The following is a 16,924-nucleotide window of genomic DNA, read 5'->3' as shown; positions in this document are numbered from 1 at the left end:
TTTCCATAAAACAATTTAATTTCTACAAAGAAAGACGACCTTTTAACAAAAGACATGATTTCTTAACCAAAAATGGTATTGATTGATTGTCAGTTTCAAAAACACACCAAACCCTTCTAACCTTTTACGCCTCTGCCAGAAAAACAACACGAGCTATATAGTCAAAACTGTGAACATATGATCGTGACGATTGTACCAACACAACAAAACAAAAAATTAAAAACTTGAATGTACGTAGCCCGCGAAAATTGAAAAGTCACCTTACTTTTTGAACACACCTCGTATAAGGAAAACTTTGACCAAATTTGAGCTAAGTTCTCTTTTTTCAAAGATACGAACGATTTTTTATTGCCGCACGCTTACACGACACAAGTTTTAAGAAAAATTCTACGTTTCTTACCAATTGTAATTTTTCATATTACCAAAATTAAGTACCTATGATACTCAGCTGAAGATAAATAGTTAACGTAGAACAGTGAATATTATATAAATCTCATTCCTGTGACTTAACGTTTATAATCTATAACAGTTCGTCGATCAGTCTTGGAGAAATAATACTGTAATTAAACTTACTCAGTCTGACATCCGTCCCTAAATATGATAGCTATCTAGTTTTTGGAGTGAACAAAAGTAAGCAGCTAAAATACTCATAAGAATCTAAATAGGTGTGTAGGAAAGACACAGTGGATATTAAATATCATTGTTGTAATTTATAACTATTCTTTGTTGCTCAGTAATTATCTTACTCAGTCGGATCAATATTCTTAAATAATATTCTTTTTGAATTGTCGCTTTGAAAAATTAAGAAAAAACTTTAAAAACGTTTCTACATTATAACACGAAATATGATTAAATTCTGTGACTACTAAATCCAAATTAGCGGCAAAATTTCAACTTTATAAAAAATACTGCAAAAAAGCTTCAAATTTCGATGTTTTCTAAAAATTGGAATAACTCTGAAAATAATTAAATTTTCAAAATGTGTCAAGCTTGACCTGAGGGCAAAAACTAGGGAAAAAATTCTAAAAATATTTTTTTATCATTTTGACAAGTACTATGGAAAATTCCGTTTCAAATAAGTCCAAGGTCTTCAGAAGTTTAAATTATTTTCCGAGTTATTACAATTTTTTATATTTATGTTTTTTATACTACTCAATGCAACCGTTAATAACTAGAAATGTATTCCCTAAGTTACTAAAAATCATCACAGGTTGCATTCAAAACCATTTGAATTCAAAATTTTACATTTATTTCGGTGAAAAACTTAAATTCTCTTAAATTTTCGTGAAAAAAAATCGCTCTAGAACTTACCGATAAGTTACCGGCGTTCCTAACGTAAGTTACCGCCTTTCGAACTCTACACATGACTTGCGCATGACCCCAAGTTGCGGATCTGCAAACGTGTGAAAGAGCCGTGAGGATCTCAGGGAATCCCAATGCCAAAGGGAAAGGCCGAGCCGACGAAAATAAAAAAGTCGCCATCAGATGAGAACGAACTCCATTTGGATTCTATTTAGAAAAGTCTACATTAAATATGTGAGTACAGTTTTTATTTCTTTTTTGGGATGAGAATAACGAAATTTTAGTAAAAATGTTGTGTTTTAATAAGAATGTTACAGGGGCCCATATAAACGAATATTAACCTCAAAATTAAATTGTCCTCACAATCTTTATTGTACGGTTTATAACATCGAAAAACATTTAATTTATTAGGCTCATGGTGTAAAACTGGGTGCACCCCAAAAGAGCGCGAGCTTTTCTCATTCTTCGTTAAATATGAAGGTAAAGCAGTAAAAAGATTTTTTGAGGTTAGAAAAGTTTGACATGTACGTATCACTGAATTTTTTCAAATCTGAAGCTTCATTCAGGTTTTCGGTACAGTCTTTTTTTTAAATTATAAAAAAAATATTTTCTCAAAAAATTATATTTTTACTTTAAAAAAATCTATTATAGAAAGACATTGCGAGATAAACAAGTGCTGAAAACATTTTTCTTTGACAAATATATTTTTTAAATGGAAATAATGAAATATTGATATCCAAAGAAATAACTTTTTTAATGTTTGGTGTGTTTAAACATTATTATTTAAATTTAAAATAAGAATAATTTAAACAAAATATATTTCTGGATAAGATATTTTGGTTTAAAATGTATATAGTCGTTTTTAAATCGCAAAAGTTCTTCCGAAAAATCGAAATGTTAATTAAAAGACACGTGTTTTTGTATATTAATTTGTCGGCAATATTTTTTGTATAATTTTAATTTTAAATTCAAACAATAATTTTTAACACTTTAAATATTAAACAAAGTTTATTTGATAACAATATTTTATTATCGTATTTTTAATAAATAATTAATGTTGATTAAGAAACAATTTTATTTGGGGAATTTTATTATTTGGAAATTTTCAAATTCGTTAATATTATAAACTGTTCAGGAATTTTGTTAGTTTTGGAATTGTATTATTCGGGACAGAGAGTTTTACCGAGTCGGGAATTTTATTTTTCGGGATATTTCAGCCGTACCCATAGAATTACAGAAATTTTGCTCTAATTATAATTTCGGTGCTTGATCTTTTTGATTTTTTCCTACAGTATTAATAAAAAAAAATTTGTATGCAAATTTTTGATGTCAAAAAGTTAAAGAAAATCTCAGTTAAAAATGTGAAAATTCGCTGTACATCCGATTTTTATTCTTGAGTCTTGGCGATTTTTTTCTAATCCATTTCAGTCACTTCTAAACGGGGGTGATTTTCTCTTAGAAAATAAATGAATAAAATTTGAAAAAATTAGGTAGGCTTTTTTGTCATCTAGGTATGTAAAAAAGGTAAACTTCCGAAAATTTAAAAACTAATTTAAGAACTATTCACACTCTTTTAAGATACCAATACAATTTACACAACATTGTAAAATTTGCAAATTTCTAAGCCTTCAGTTTAAGAACTTGAATTTTAACGTTTAAATTGCTTCATTTTCAGAATACAGCCTTATTGTTTAAATTTTCTTTATAAGTTATAGGTTAGGTCAAAAATAACATTCTGGGATTCGAAATTGTTGCAACGCGAAAAAGTTTAAATTTAAAATTTAAAAATGCGAAAATACACCATGTTCCATTTTCATTTACAATCCAGCGAATCACTTTCTATACCTTGAATTCAACGCATTTCAAATTAAATGTTTGCAGCTGCATTTAGATCAATGTATACCCAGGTTTTTTGTTTTAAATATAAATTAATTAAAACATTTTAATTCATTTTCACGATTGTAATTTATAACTTCTAAAATAGAACAATTGTAGTTCAAACATGAAAAAGTATAGAATAATTTCAAATTTATAGAGGTTCTATCATATATATTGAACTATTAAAACCTCTGACCTTTTTTAAGGTTTTTAAAACTTTTTTCAACAGTTTTGGTTGTGATTTCTTAATAAAAGAATAAGTGCTATTTAATCTCCAGAACAGCAATTTCAAAAATATTTAAAGCCTTAATAGTTGAGACATTTTAAATTTGTAGTCTTCAGTATATTGAATAATTTAAAATTTGAAGCTATGTAAATATGTTATCTGAATTTTTGAATGGAAAGTGTTCGATAATTTTAGATTGAAATCTTTCAAATTATTTAGTTACAAATTAAAATCGTACAACTTCAAGTTTTATTTATTTTTTGATCATTTGTCACCCCACAAATTACTTTTTTTTGTAAGCAAATAACGCCTGATTTTTGTAAAAATTAAAAAATATATATTAAAGGTTTATTCAAGGTCATTTTTGTTCAGAAAGCCTGTTCCTGAATAAATTAACTCTTATTGTTTCCGATTTCGTTCTGTCACTCAGGTATTGTGTTTTTCATAGAAAATATTGAAATGTGGTTTTTTCACGTATATCAAATTATAATTGAAGTTCACTCGGGCTAATTTTCTGTAAAAAATATTGATTTACAAAGAATATTTGTCTAACAATAGAATGGATTTCTTCGCCCGAGATACAAACGTAAACTGTACTATAGTAAAAACAACTGGAAAAATTTAGAAGAAAGCCAAATTTGGTAAAGAAAACAAACCTTTGTCGAGCTATAAATACTAATTTTATTCCACGAAGGATTCTTAAAAAATCTCTTCGAAACACTTTTATTGCAACAATTTAATTGAAGAAAATATTTGTTTTAAAAATAAAAATAGTACAATTTTTACATACGATTCTTAAAATTAAAAATCTGTGTCAAAGCACAATCCAATCCGACTTTTTTTTCGAAATTTATCCGATATACAGACAACCACAAATATAATAACAACGACGACGTAGACGCCAGAGAGACAACTTGTTTTTCTGATTCAAGGAGCCTCAAAACTTCGAAATTTCATGAAATTCGCGAAAGTCATTTTTGGCATAAAACGCTTCTCATTATGGATGAGAATGTGATTAAATAATCATGGGGCCTTGAAAAGGTAGCGTTTTTCGCCTCTTGACTTTTTTCCATATCAAGCTTTTTTGCTTCAAATGTCCATTTTCGTTTGGTTTTTTAGATTGTGAAAATCCTTTAACTTTGGTAAGTTTGATTTTATCAAAAAAAGTTGTCAGGATAAAGTGTTCATATTTTTTTGTACCATAAATGGCTGTGGATAGAATTTTCAAATTTTGAAAAAAGTGGTCTCAAAAATTTTGAAAAAGCTTCAACTTTTTGGATTTTTGTGAAAAATGGCTTTTTAACGAACTCGATCTCCCTTTTTGGTCCCTCGAACAGTATGTCAAAGCCCAATCCAATCGGACAAACAGACCCCGACGTAAAACTTGTTTTTCTGACTCAAGGGGCCTCAAAATGTCGACATTTGATAAAATCCAAAAAAGTAATTTTTCATAAAAAAAACAATTAATACCTTCTCATATTGGATGAGAGTATAAAAATTATCAACAAGATTTGTAGAAAATTTTTCAAAGAATAAAATGATTGTCCCATAAGTTAGAACCGAAAAATTACAATTTCAAAAAAATGAAAGTTGTTCTAAATATTGAGCTAGACTGGCGACCAGGACAAATCGTCACACACACAATTCAGAGTGACAAATTTAAACTTGGAATGTTACAATTATAATTGTTTTATTTTCTTTATTTGTATTTCGAAGGTAAAAGTATTGCATTTTGATTCTTAAAGAACAGTTAAATAAACATTAATTTAGAAAAAAATCAAATAAGCTGGAAGTTTCTGAATGTTTCAAAGAAAAGAACAAAATTTGGAGCTTTTCAAGAATTTTGAAATATTAGGAAAACAATAAAAATGTCTGGGTTGATTGAAAATGATTTTTTATTTCTAAAAAGTACAGAACTCAAAGAGAATGTTTAAAAATATGTCAAAACATTTCAAAAGATTTACAATATTAGAAAAAATCTGGAAGCTCTTAAAACAATTTTGTGTGCAGGATTTTACAAAAATGTTAGGAAAAATGGGAATCAGTGTAAAAGACATTTAAAAGTTCCGAAAAAATTTTTAAATAATTTTAAAAGATTTGAAATAATTTAAAAGAGAATAGATACTTTTGATGATTTTGAAATGTTGACTTTTTGTGTTGGAAAAAGACATAATTTTAAGAGGAGATATAAAAATATGGGACCACTGAAAAAAAATTCCGAAAGGGATGAATAAAAAATCCCAAAAAATGAAATCTCCGGCACCTGAATAATAATTTCATAAAATATGTATTAAAAAATACATTAAAAAACACGTGCGCTTTGAAAGAAAAAAATGTTCTGCCTAAATTTTCTTCGTACCTACATAATAACATTTTGGAACAAACTTTGCAGGATTCAATTCAACAACGATTTGTATCAACATTTATTTTTATTTTTTTTTTATTAATAAAAAATTCGATTTTTCAGAACTTTTTTATATTTTTTTCAAATACTATGCACATTTTCAAAAAAAATTTTCCATCCAGAGATATATATTCGATTATTGTATTTTCAAGAATTAAATAATATTTAATAAAAAATTTTTTTAATTGTTTACATTCAGGAATTTTCTAGTTCGGTTATTTTATAATTCAGCCATTTTCTTAGGGGATTTTTAAAATTCGGTAATATCTTATTGTCCGGAATTTTATTTATTTTATTTTTCGTGAATTTTCTAATTCAACTTTTATATTTCGAGACTTTTATAATTTCGGGAATTTTATTATTTGGTTATTTTTCAATTTACAAATTTTACAGTATCAGGAATTTTATTTTTCGGGATTTTTCATTCGCTTTTTCTGAAAAATAAAATTCCCACATCACTGTAAAAATTCGGAAATTATAACATTGTCGAAATATAAAAGTCCCGAATTGGAAAATTCTCGACAATTTACAATCTTACCGAATTTGAGAATTGCCGACAGAAAATTTCCGAACTAGACAATATCCAGGCTAGACAACTCTCTCTTTTGGACAATTAAAAAATAGTTTTTTAAAAAAAAAGTTTTTTAATGTTTAAAGTTTCTAAAAATTATTGTTTGAATATAAAATAGCAATAATTGAACAAATGTGTTTTTGGATAAAAAAAAGTTATTTGAAGGTGTGCATTGTATTTTTGTACATTACAGAAAACGCTCGCAAAAATAAAATTATTATTTAAAAAAATAAAAGTCGCGTTAAATTAGCCTGCATTGAATCCTTCAATGTTTGTTTTATTTGAAGCTGACGTGTTTTAAATTTATGTTTGTATCACATTTTCATACAATTATTGTAATTTTAAATTAAAACAATAATTTAAAAACATTAAACAAAATTTCTATAATAAAAATATTTGATTATTGTATTTTTAATAAATAAATAATATTGATCACCAAACTGTTTTCTCAATTTCTGCAATTCGGGAATTTTCTAGTTTGTATATTTTATCATTAGACAGCATTTGGCCTGGAGTTTTATTATTCGACAATTTTCAAAATCGATAATATTGTAAACTGTCCAGAATTTCATTATTCTAGAATTTTTAAATTCGGAAATTTCAGGTTTCAGCATTTTATTATTTCGGGAAGTTTACATGGTCGAAAATATTTCGAACGTTTAAAAAGGTTTATAAAATTGTAAAAAATCTGGAAGATTTTTAGGCAAGGAAAAATTCGAGCCGTTTTAAAATTAAATATCTAGACAATACCTCTTAATTTCTTTAAAATATTTTTATCTGACTGGAATTTTTCTTGAAATTTCGAAAAGTTATTTAAGTGTAAAACGCTACCTCAAAATATCCCCAATTTTCCTAGGAACTTGAATAACATTTATTTACTCACTTGAGACCTTTCAAACTTATTTTAATTAAGGGCATGTGATACTTTACCATATGAGTTTCAGTTTTTCGCACATTTTGTCCACAATTTTTAATTTAAAAAAAAAAAACATTAGTGACCAAATGTTTGCGTTTTTAACGTCTGGGTTTCTTTTTGTTTAACAATTTCCACATAAATCTCCATTTTTTTTAAATCTGCGGTATTAACATCTTCTTGATTCTCCTTAAATTTTCGCGATATTTCTATAGTTTGATGGTTTCATTTATTTTTCAATTTTACCAAATTGAAACATTATGCTTTAAAATCTTCTACTCTTTTTCGAAATTTAAGGAAATATTTGATGCTTTAAAATCTTTTTGAATTTTCTCCTGAAGCTCATTTTTCAAATTAAAAAAACGAAAGAAATTGTTTTAGGAACCTAAAGAATTTTGTTCATTACCCTGAATTTTTACAAAAGTCCTCAAATATCTTGTAAGTTTTCATTCTTTTTTAACCGTTTCAATACTTCTAAATAGCTCTTAAATTTACAAAAATTTATTCTAAAATTATACATTATGGTACGATGTTTTTTTGAAAACTTTTAAACCTATTTTTTGAAATTTTATGAAATAATTTGAAATGTTTTGTAATCTTCTTTAATAAGCTCTTAGAACTCATTAGTAAAAAACTTTTTGAAATTTTTCCATGAATCTAAAATATATATTTTTCATTCTCTTGACACCCTGAAAAATTAATTTGACTTAAATTTGAATTAACCTGGAAAAAGGAAATAATTGTCTTAAAATCTTCCATATTTTTTTTTTAAATTTTGAAGTCTTTAAAATTTTAAATTACTATTTCAAAATTAAATATTAACTGCTTGAGATTTTCTCACAATCTTTAAAAAAATTTAATCTTTCAAAATTATTAAGACGCTTCTATTGTTCTGATTCTTAAAATAAGTTTTTTCAATAATTTGATTATACTTATCTCTTTAAAAATGTCAAAAAAGATTACCCAGACGTAAAAAAAGAAAACATTTGTTTCTTCTTAAAAGTTCTGGAATTACCCAGGCGGAAAAATTATATATAGTTTATATATAGTGTGAAGTTTTATATATAATAAACTATATATAATATTTTCGCCTGGGTATAATATGGTAGCAAGATGTTGAGGAAAAATTGTTGCACAACATAAGATACTTAATTTAAAAAAATAATTAAAATTAAATCTTTATCTACTTCGATGTTGTGAAAAAATTATTAAGCTAAGAATTAATTGATTTTTCATAAATGATAACATAAAAAGCATTAAACAATCATTTTTATTCAAACAAATAAATAATTTGTATTCTACATTTTCTTTTAATTTCACATTCATTTTTAAAAATTTGTTTAATAATTTTTTTCACTGAAATGATCAATTTATTTTTACTTTATATATTTTTTCAACTTCCTTCCTGAAAATTTCAGTTATTAATAACCTATATGAATAAATGAAATCTTCATGTAATCAAATATCGTAAAAAAGTGATTAGCTAATAATAAGTAATTATTCTGTTCATAAAATACAAGGCGTTAAAGAATTATTTTTATAATGAAATATTCAAATAATTTTTACTTAGTATTTTTCTAAAAAGTATTTTTAATAAAATTTTAAAATATACAGAAAAAAGTAAAATACATATTCGGATCATTTAGAAATCAGAATTCCAATACTCATTTCACAACATAACAAAATTTACATAAATAATGACATTGAAAAATATGTATTTCAAACATTAATAAAATGTTATTACATAAATTATAGCCGATATGTAATGATATAACATTCACATTAATAATCATTTTGTCAACTTAAATTTAACATTTAAAATTAAGTAAATTTATATATATATATCAAATTAAAAATATAATTGAACGTCAGAATTGATTAGAAAAACTTTTCTGAAATCAAAAAAAAAATTCATCTTTATTTACACAGTTTAAAATGAAAAAATTTAAATTATAAACCTTCAAAAATTGAATTATTCTAAAAAAATCGTTCAAAGTAAAACGTATTTTTACATGGGAAACATTTAAAAATAAAATCTACACTCCAGAAATTTGAAACTGAAACAAATCCGAACTTCATTTAAGACTAAAACAAAATTTAGTCTCGAAGAAATTGTTGTATTAAAACTACTTTTTTATACTCAAAGCCCTCAGAATTTCTATTACTTTAAGTAAATTTCATCATTTGGAAATTAACAATTTTCAAATTGTCAATTATACTTTTTGAAATTCGAATTTAATAACTTTAGATTTAAATATTCCAAAAAGTTTGGTTTCAATTCAAACACACAAAACTTTCTGGCTCTTTAAATTCTTGAAAAGTGTAGATCATCAAAATGAAAGAATTTATTCTTGCACAATTATCGATTTAAAGAATCTGCATTTAAATTTTTAATTAAATGCTTTGAGAATAAATTTAAAACATTAAAAATTTAAAAAAATAATTTATAAAATTCAAACCTTTCAAATGAGCAGATTTTAGAACCAGACATGGTATATTTAAGAGTTTTTTTTAATGTTCCCAAAAGTGTATCGTTTTAAACAATTTTTTGCCTATCATAAGTTTATATTTTACGATTGAAACTCAAATAGTTGGATTTCGAAAAATGTAATTGAAAAATTTTTAATTGTTAATTTCGAAGTCATTTAAATTTGCTAAAAGCAATTTAAGTAGTTAACAATACATTTACGACCAATTTTTTATTATAACTCAATTTTAAAGTTTCAGAATTAAAATTTTTCCATTTTAAATACCGCAAATAAAGATAAAATTATTTGTTAATTTTAGAAAAAATTTATCCTATGCATTATTCTGTTAAATCATAATTCTTTAAATTTAATAAAAATTAAATTTCTAAAATTACAGAAGGTTTGAATTTGAAATATTGAATTTGAAATATTGAATTTAGTTTTTAATTTACAATTGTAAAATTTCAATTGTTTAGAATTTAAATTTATTAAAATTCAAAAATTCTTTCTTTCGAATTATTCAATTTTGAATGCTTTCAATTAGAAATAACACGATTTTCATTCCTCTGAAAGTTAAATGGTCTATTTCTGAAAATTCTAATTGGAATACATTAGATTTTTAACGTTTTGAAGTTGTGTTCTTTTAAATTTTAATCTGAAATAATTAAGTTCGAAATTCTTGAGTTCCAAATAAAATTGAACAATTTTGAAGATTTTGTAATATAAATGCGAAAATTTCAACATCTTTCCAAATGAATGGTACAAATTAAACATGTTTAGTTTAAATTTTTTGAATATTGAAAGGTTTTGTTTAAAATTTTTTAAATTTGAAATTATCCAATTTTAAACACTTTTATTCAGAATTGATACAAGTTCATTTCCTTTTTTTCATTCCATTCTAAATATTGACTCTATTCACAATTTTACCTATCTGAAATATTTTAAATTAGAACCTTTTCAATTCAAAATAATTTCAGCCATTTTTCATTCATCAGAGAGATTGATTTTTAATAAAAAATGATTAGATTTCAAAGATTTAAAATTTTGGAAAAATTTACGTTTTTCGGGTTTAGTAGCGTTTTTTTTGTCAGCAATTGACATTTTAAAATAATTATCATTAGATTTCAAAGGTTTATAATTTTTGTAGAATTTCACGTCACGTGTGTAAAATCCTGGGTTAAGCTAACGGCTTTTTCCAGAAATATATATAGATTTCAACGAAAAAAATTTGTAGATATACTTTTTAAACGTTTAGAAAAAACTATTTTAACGTATTTAAAAATACTTTATTTAAGTAACTACATTCAGGTTTTAATCATGTTTTAATTGGATAAGGGAAAAATGCGAAAATATGCAACTTCCAATTATTATGTTAAAAAAAAATTAACTTAATGGTTAATTATTTGAGTAATTATTTAATGTTTGGCATGTATACATATATTTTTTCTGGTAACAATTTTATGCTTTTAAATTTGAGAACAATATTTTTGGGAAATAATTACAATGGTTGGGGTCATAAAATGTTTCGGGTCGGCACTAATTTATAAGTAGATTGAGGAGTTCACGAACAGACGAAAGTCAAGGATGTGAAAGTGGCGTAGGGATTCAGCTGGAACAGATTACGTGAAACTTTCAATTTATATTGAATTTCTTATCTCTAAAGTTGAAGATTTGCATTAATATAGGTGAGCAGATATTGTTCTTCTTTTTTGGATTGAAAATACGGGAATTTGTGAAAAATATTCTTTTTACGATTAATATTCAAATGTCGGCAATACCGGCCGGGGCCTCAACGATATATTTTCATTACGTCTTTGTTTTCAAGTTCAAGGTTCGCACCCATCCAAATAGTTCGGACGCAAAGTGTGGTCCAGTGAAAAATAAATTAAATAAAATTTAATTTAATTTAAAATTAAAATAATACATTTTAAAATTTCTTACAACTTCAATGAATTTCCGAACAAATAATTTACTTTTCAACAAAAATATAAATTTCTAACCAAGTTGAATAATTCGTTTCCTATAAAAACAAATAATCAACTAAGTAAATAAATTTTTACGCAAGCAGTTGAATTTTCCACTAAAAAAATGTAGACCAATAATTGAATAGTTACATTTTCAATTCAGAAAATTAATTTTTGTATTCAGAAAACGAATTATCAAACAAATAGTTGAACTTTCAACTAAGCTGATCCAGCAATAATAAAAAAATTAATTTTTAACAAAGTAGTTCAACTTTCAACCACGTAGTTAATTTTTAATTAAAAATATTAATTTTCTAACACAAAAATTCAACAAAATACATGCATTTTTAACTAAATAATAAAATTTTAACTGAAAAAGATTAAAATACAATTATAAATGAAATTTTTGAATTTTTCGTTAAATAAATAAAATAAATAATTTTCAACTAACAAACAGAAATTTTAACCAAAAATGGAACAGTTCAATTTTCACTTAAAACAATTATTTCTCAGCCAAACAAACTAATTTTCGACATAATAGCGGAATTTTCCACTAAAAAAGAAACAATTTAGACCGATAATGGAATAGTTACATCTTCAATTCAAACATTTTTTTTTAATAAAAAAAAATCAACCTAATACGTGAATTTTGAACTAATTTAATGCGGCTATAACTAAAAATGAATTTTTAACAAAGTAATTCAACTTTCAACCACGTAGTTAAATTTTCAACAAAGAATATTAATTTTCTAAAAAAAAAACAACAATTTTAAACAAAATACGTTAATTTTCTACCAAATAATTGGACTTTTATTGAAAAAAGATGAAAATACCATCAGAAATTGAATAGTTATTTTGATAAAAATATTGATTTTTAACCAAAACTAAAACAAACAAGATTAATCAACAAAATAGTTCAGTTTCCAAACAGAAAGATGAATTTTCGAGCTAATTTTCAACTAAGAAACACAAATTTTAAACCAAATATTTTATTTTGCAACCACGTAGTTCAATTTTTAATTAAAACAAGATACATTTTCAAATAAAAGTGTTAACAATTAAATTTTTAGTAGCAGAATTAAATTTTTTAAAAAATCGAATCTTCAAATATATAGTTAAATTTGCAACTAAAGAAATGAATTTTCTACCAAAAATTCGTAAATTCAAAATGTAGACAGAAAAACTTTAAACAAAACATTTGATTTTTCAACCAAAAAATTGACATTTGACTAAATTTGTTAAATTTCCTACAAAATAGATTAATTTTTCACTAAATAGTTGAATTTAAAACAAAAACCTTGAATTTTCTCACAAAAAACCCTTTTAATTATTTTCGAGGCGTATACAAGGTGCTTTTTGGTTTTTCAATATTGGAACCTTTGTTTTATTGTCATAATTGTACTTTAAAAAGTTTGAAATTATAAAACGAAGGTGTTTTCGGTTTGTCAATTGGACGTTTAGTTTGTTTATTACCAATAACAATGTGGCTTTAAAATTGAAAACTTAAAGAATATTTTGCAACATTTTTTTTTAAATAGTTTAAAATATATGCGGTCCATATCTGGCCCATTTCAAATGAAACCAAGAGTCAACCTACTACACCAAATTTGGAGAACCATCATTGGATGTTCCTATTGAAATTTAAAAAAAGATAAGAATTTTCCTAAATAAGAAAAGAACTTTTTTTTTGTTTTGACAAAAATGAAAAGAGGGAAGAAAAATGAAAAAGCAACCTACCAAATCCCCTTATTTCTCTTTTTCATTTCTTTCGTCTTTTTTATTATTATTGTTATCAAATTACAATAAAAAAACATTTTAAAAAATCTAATCACAAACGTTTCGAGATCATACAGCATCCTCATCAAGGCAAAAAAAAATAATAAAAAAATAAAAAATATTCGAGCAGCCAGAAACAGCAGCGAAACCACGGTTTTTAAAATAAATAATACCTCTCAGGTGCCAGGTATACCCCGTCGCACAAAGTAAGCCTCACCCACTATGCTATCCGGCAGTCTTCCTAGTCAGGCCGCCGTGAAATCTTTTTGGTTACAAATGAAACAACTAGACTTTAAAGTTGAACTACTTTCTTAAAAATTTAACTTTTTGGTTGGAAATTGTTTAAATTTATATAAAAATTCGTTTTTTTCAGTAGAAAATAAAACTTTTTGTTTAAAAATTCATCTTCTTAGTTTAAATTTCATCTGTTTGGTTAAGAATTCTTGAATTATCCTATATATATATAAATTCTCGTAACCTCCATTAGTAGCGCATGGGCGCTGCATCTTACAATGGTCAAGTTAATCACGTATTTTATTGCGACTGGCGACATCTTTCTTCAAAGTATAAAATTAATCGAAATAAAAAACCTAGTTTTTTACTTTTATCGATCACCGATAATTATTAACGTTTTGTGTGTTTTTATTTTCACTTTCAATAACAGCTGTTATTATTAATGAATTATTATCATGTATAATATTTAAATTTGTTTCTCACAATTCTTCAATCGTAAAATTAAATTACTGAAGATACTTTTTACCAGAATGTGGTTTATTCAATCTCACAGGAATAATAATTTAAAGTTTATCTTAAAAACTAAGTTTTAAAAGAAAATTAAGTTAATAGATAAATATTGTGAAATCATTCATTTTAATAATATTATAATATACGTTATAATGAAAAATTTTATTTGAATATAAAGTTATCATAAACTAAATTAGAATTAAAGAAATTTATTATTTTCATGTTCTAATTATATTAATGATTTAATGATAAAAATAACTATATGTATATATAATTTTTAATTTTAGATAAGTGAGTCATTAAACAATTTTTTTTAACGTTATGTTATAATAATATTTTATTTATTTTTGCATCTGCAAATTATAAATGTACAAAATTAAAATTAAATATAATTTTGATAAATTTTTAATTGGTTTATTCAATATTACAGGAATAATTATTTAAAGTTTATCTTAAAATTTCATTATTTGAAATAATATAAACGATAATTAAATTCATAGATATATTGCGAAATCAGTAAGTTTAATAATATTATATAAATTATAATTGAAATTTTAATTAAAACATAAAATTATTATAAGCTAAATTACAATTAAATAAATTTATTATGTCAATGTTTTAATTATGTTAATGATTTAATGTTAAAAAACTTGTTATTTATAGATTAAAATTAAATAATACCGTATTTTTATTTTAGCGTTATCTAATCAAAATTTATTATTTATTTAATATTGGAGCTATATTAATTCTAAATTTTACATCATTGAGCCATTAACAAAATTTTTTTTCACGTTTTAGTTATAATAATAATATTGTCCTAATTTATATATTTGCAAATTATAAAGCTTAATAATATTATGTTATAAATTCTTATAACTTTTATAATAATATTCTATTCATATTTCATATTTTAAAATTATTTACAAATTTAAAATTAAATATAATTTCAATAAATTTCAAATTGGTTTATTCAATTTTACAGGAATAATTTTTTTAATTTTATCTTGAAATCAAATCTTGTTAAATAATATAAAAGATTATTAAATTACTAGATATATTATGAAATCATTAAGCTTAATAATATTATAGTATAAATTAAAATTTAATAATAAAAAATAAAATATCAAAGTACATATAGATTGGATTTAAATTTTTTAATATTTAGTAATATAAATATGTTATTTCCTCTCAGATTATGTAATTAAATATTAGCTGTTACTTTCGTAAAAGAAGTTCCTTTTTTCTTTGAAATACTTTATTACAATTATATAATTTTTTACAGTGCTTCCGATGTTGTGAAATGAGTATTTGAATTGAATTTTCTAGATTATATGTACACATTTTTTTTTTGAAATTGATTTGAAAAGCTTATTAATAAATTAAATGTAGAGAAATGCAGTTTCAAATTTGAATGAGAATGTAATGCAAACATTATTTGAATGTTTCGATGAAAATAATTGTTTCATGTTTTTTATTTTTTGAACTTATTAATTCATTATCAACTGATTCTACTGAAAGTGACATTTTCTGGAATTAGTTTAAAAGTTTAAAATTAAATAAAATTTATATAAATAAATGTTCTATTTAATAAATAAATATATATAAAGTTAAAGTTATTTTAAGGTTTTATGACAGAATTATATTTTAATGGTATTTCTTTTGTAAAATCGTCAATGCTTATTAGCTAATTAACGTTTTCTGATTATTAAGTTAAATAAAGATTAAAACTTAGTTCCTGCAATTGAAGTAACATAATTTAATTATTCATTTAAAGGTTCTATAATGAAAAAATTAACATAATTTGAATATTAAAAGTTAATTTATATTTGAAATTATATTATTTCAATTAGATAATTTTTTAAGTGATTCTGATGTACTGAAATGTGTACTTGCATTCGATTTTTTAATTCGTACCGAAATACGTTTGATTTTTTTCTGAAATTAGTATCAAAAGTTACCAATGAAACAAATTTGCAAAAATGAATGTGATATTAAAAGAAAATGTCGAGTACAATTTATTTCTATTTTTGAATGAAAATGATTGTTTAATGCTTTTTATGTTATCATTTATGAAAGAATCAATTAATTTTTATATGACTAATTTTTTCACAACATCAAACTAGATAAAGATTCAATTATAACTTTTTTTTAAATTAAGTATTTTATATTGCGCAATAATTTTTTCTTAGCATTTTTCTACTCTATATTAAAATTCCAGAGTTGTTAAGAAGAAAAAAATGTTTTCTTTTTTTACATCTGGGTAATCTTTTTTTTTTAATTTTCAAAAAGATAAGTAAAATAAAATTATTGAATAAACTTATTTTCAGAAGTAGAACAATAAAATCGTCTTAATAATTTCGAAAGATTTTGAGATTAAATTTTTTTAAACAGTTATGGGAAAATTTTAAGCAGTTGATATTTCATTTTGAAATAATAATTTAAAATTTTAAAGATTTCAAAATTGTTTTTAAAAAAATATGGAAGATTTTGAGACAATGATTTCCATTTTGCAGGATTTAATTTAAATTTAGGTAAACTTAATTTTTTAGGGCGTCTAGTGAAGGAAAAATATATAGTTTAGATTCATGGGAAAACTTCAAACAATTTTTTAATAATGAGTTCTAAGAGATCATTACAAAAAATTACAAAACGTTTCAAATTATTTCATAAAATTAAAA

General features: G+C 23.7%; 1 protein-coding gene across 4 annotated transcripts in view; it reads left to right on the top strand.

Moving 5' to 3' along the window:
* Nucleotides 1-16,924, top strand: part of LOC117175418 — a 35,080-nt gene that overhangs the window by 5,607 nt on the left and 12,549 nt on the right. Inside the window, exon 1 of one of the 4 annotated variants that reach the window (XM_033365154.1) lies at nt 1,431-1,536. The exons of 2 other annotated variants lie outside the window; for them this stretch is intronic. In XM_033365154.1, the coding sequence (XP_033221045.1) occupies nt 1,486-1,536 (51 nt within the window). In that variant the 5' untranslated portion in view covers nt 1,431-1,485. Of the gene's footprint in view, nt 1-1,430; nt 1,537-11,354; nt 11,448-16,924 lie in introns of those variants that run through there. One more of the 4 variants, XM_033365260.1, reaches the window with a different exon arrangement.

Source organism: Belonocnema kinseyi, chromosome 1 (assembly GCF_010883055.1).
Source record: "Belonocnema kinseyi isolate 2016_QV_RU_SX_M_011 chromosome 1, B_treatae_v1, whole genome shotgun sequence".
Lineage (NCBI taxonomy): Eukaryota > Metazoa > Arthropoda > Insecta > Hymenoptera > Cynipidae > Belonocnema > Belonocnema kinseyi.
The sequence above is the reverse complement of the archived record's forward strand: the minus strand, read 5'-3'. Positions and strand labels throughout refer to the sequence as shown.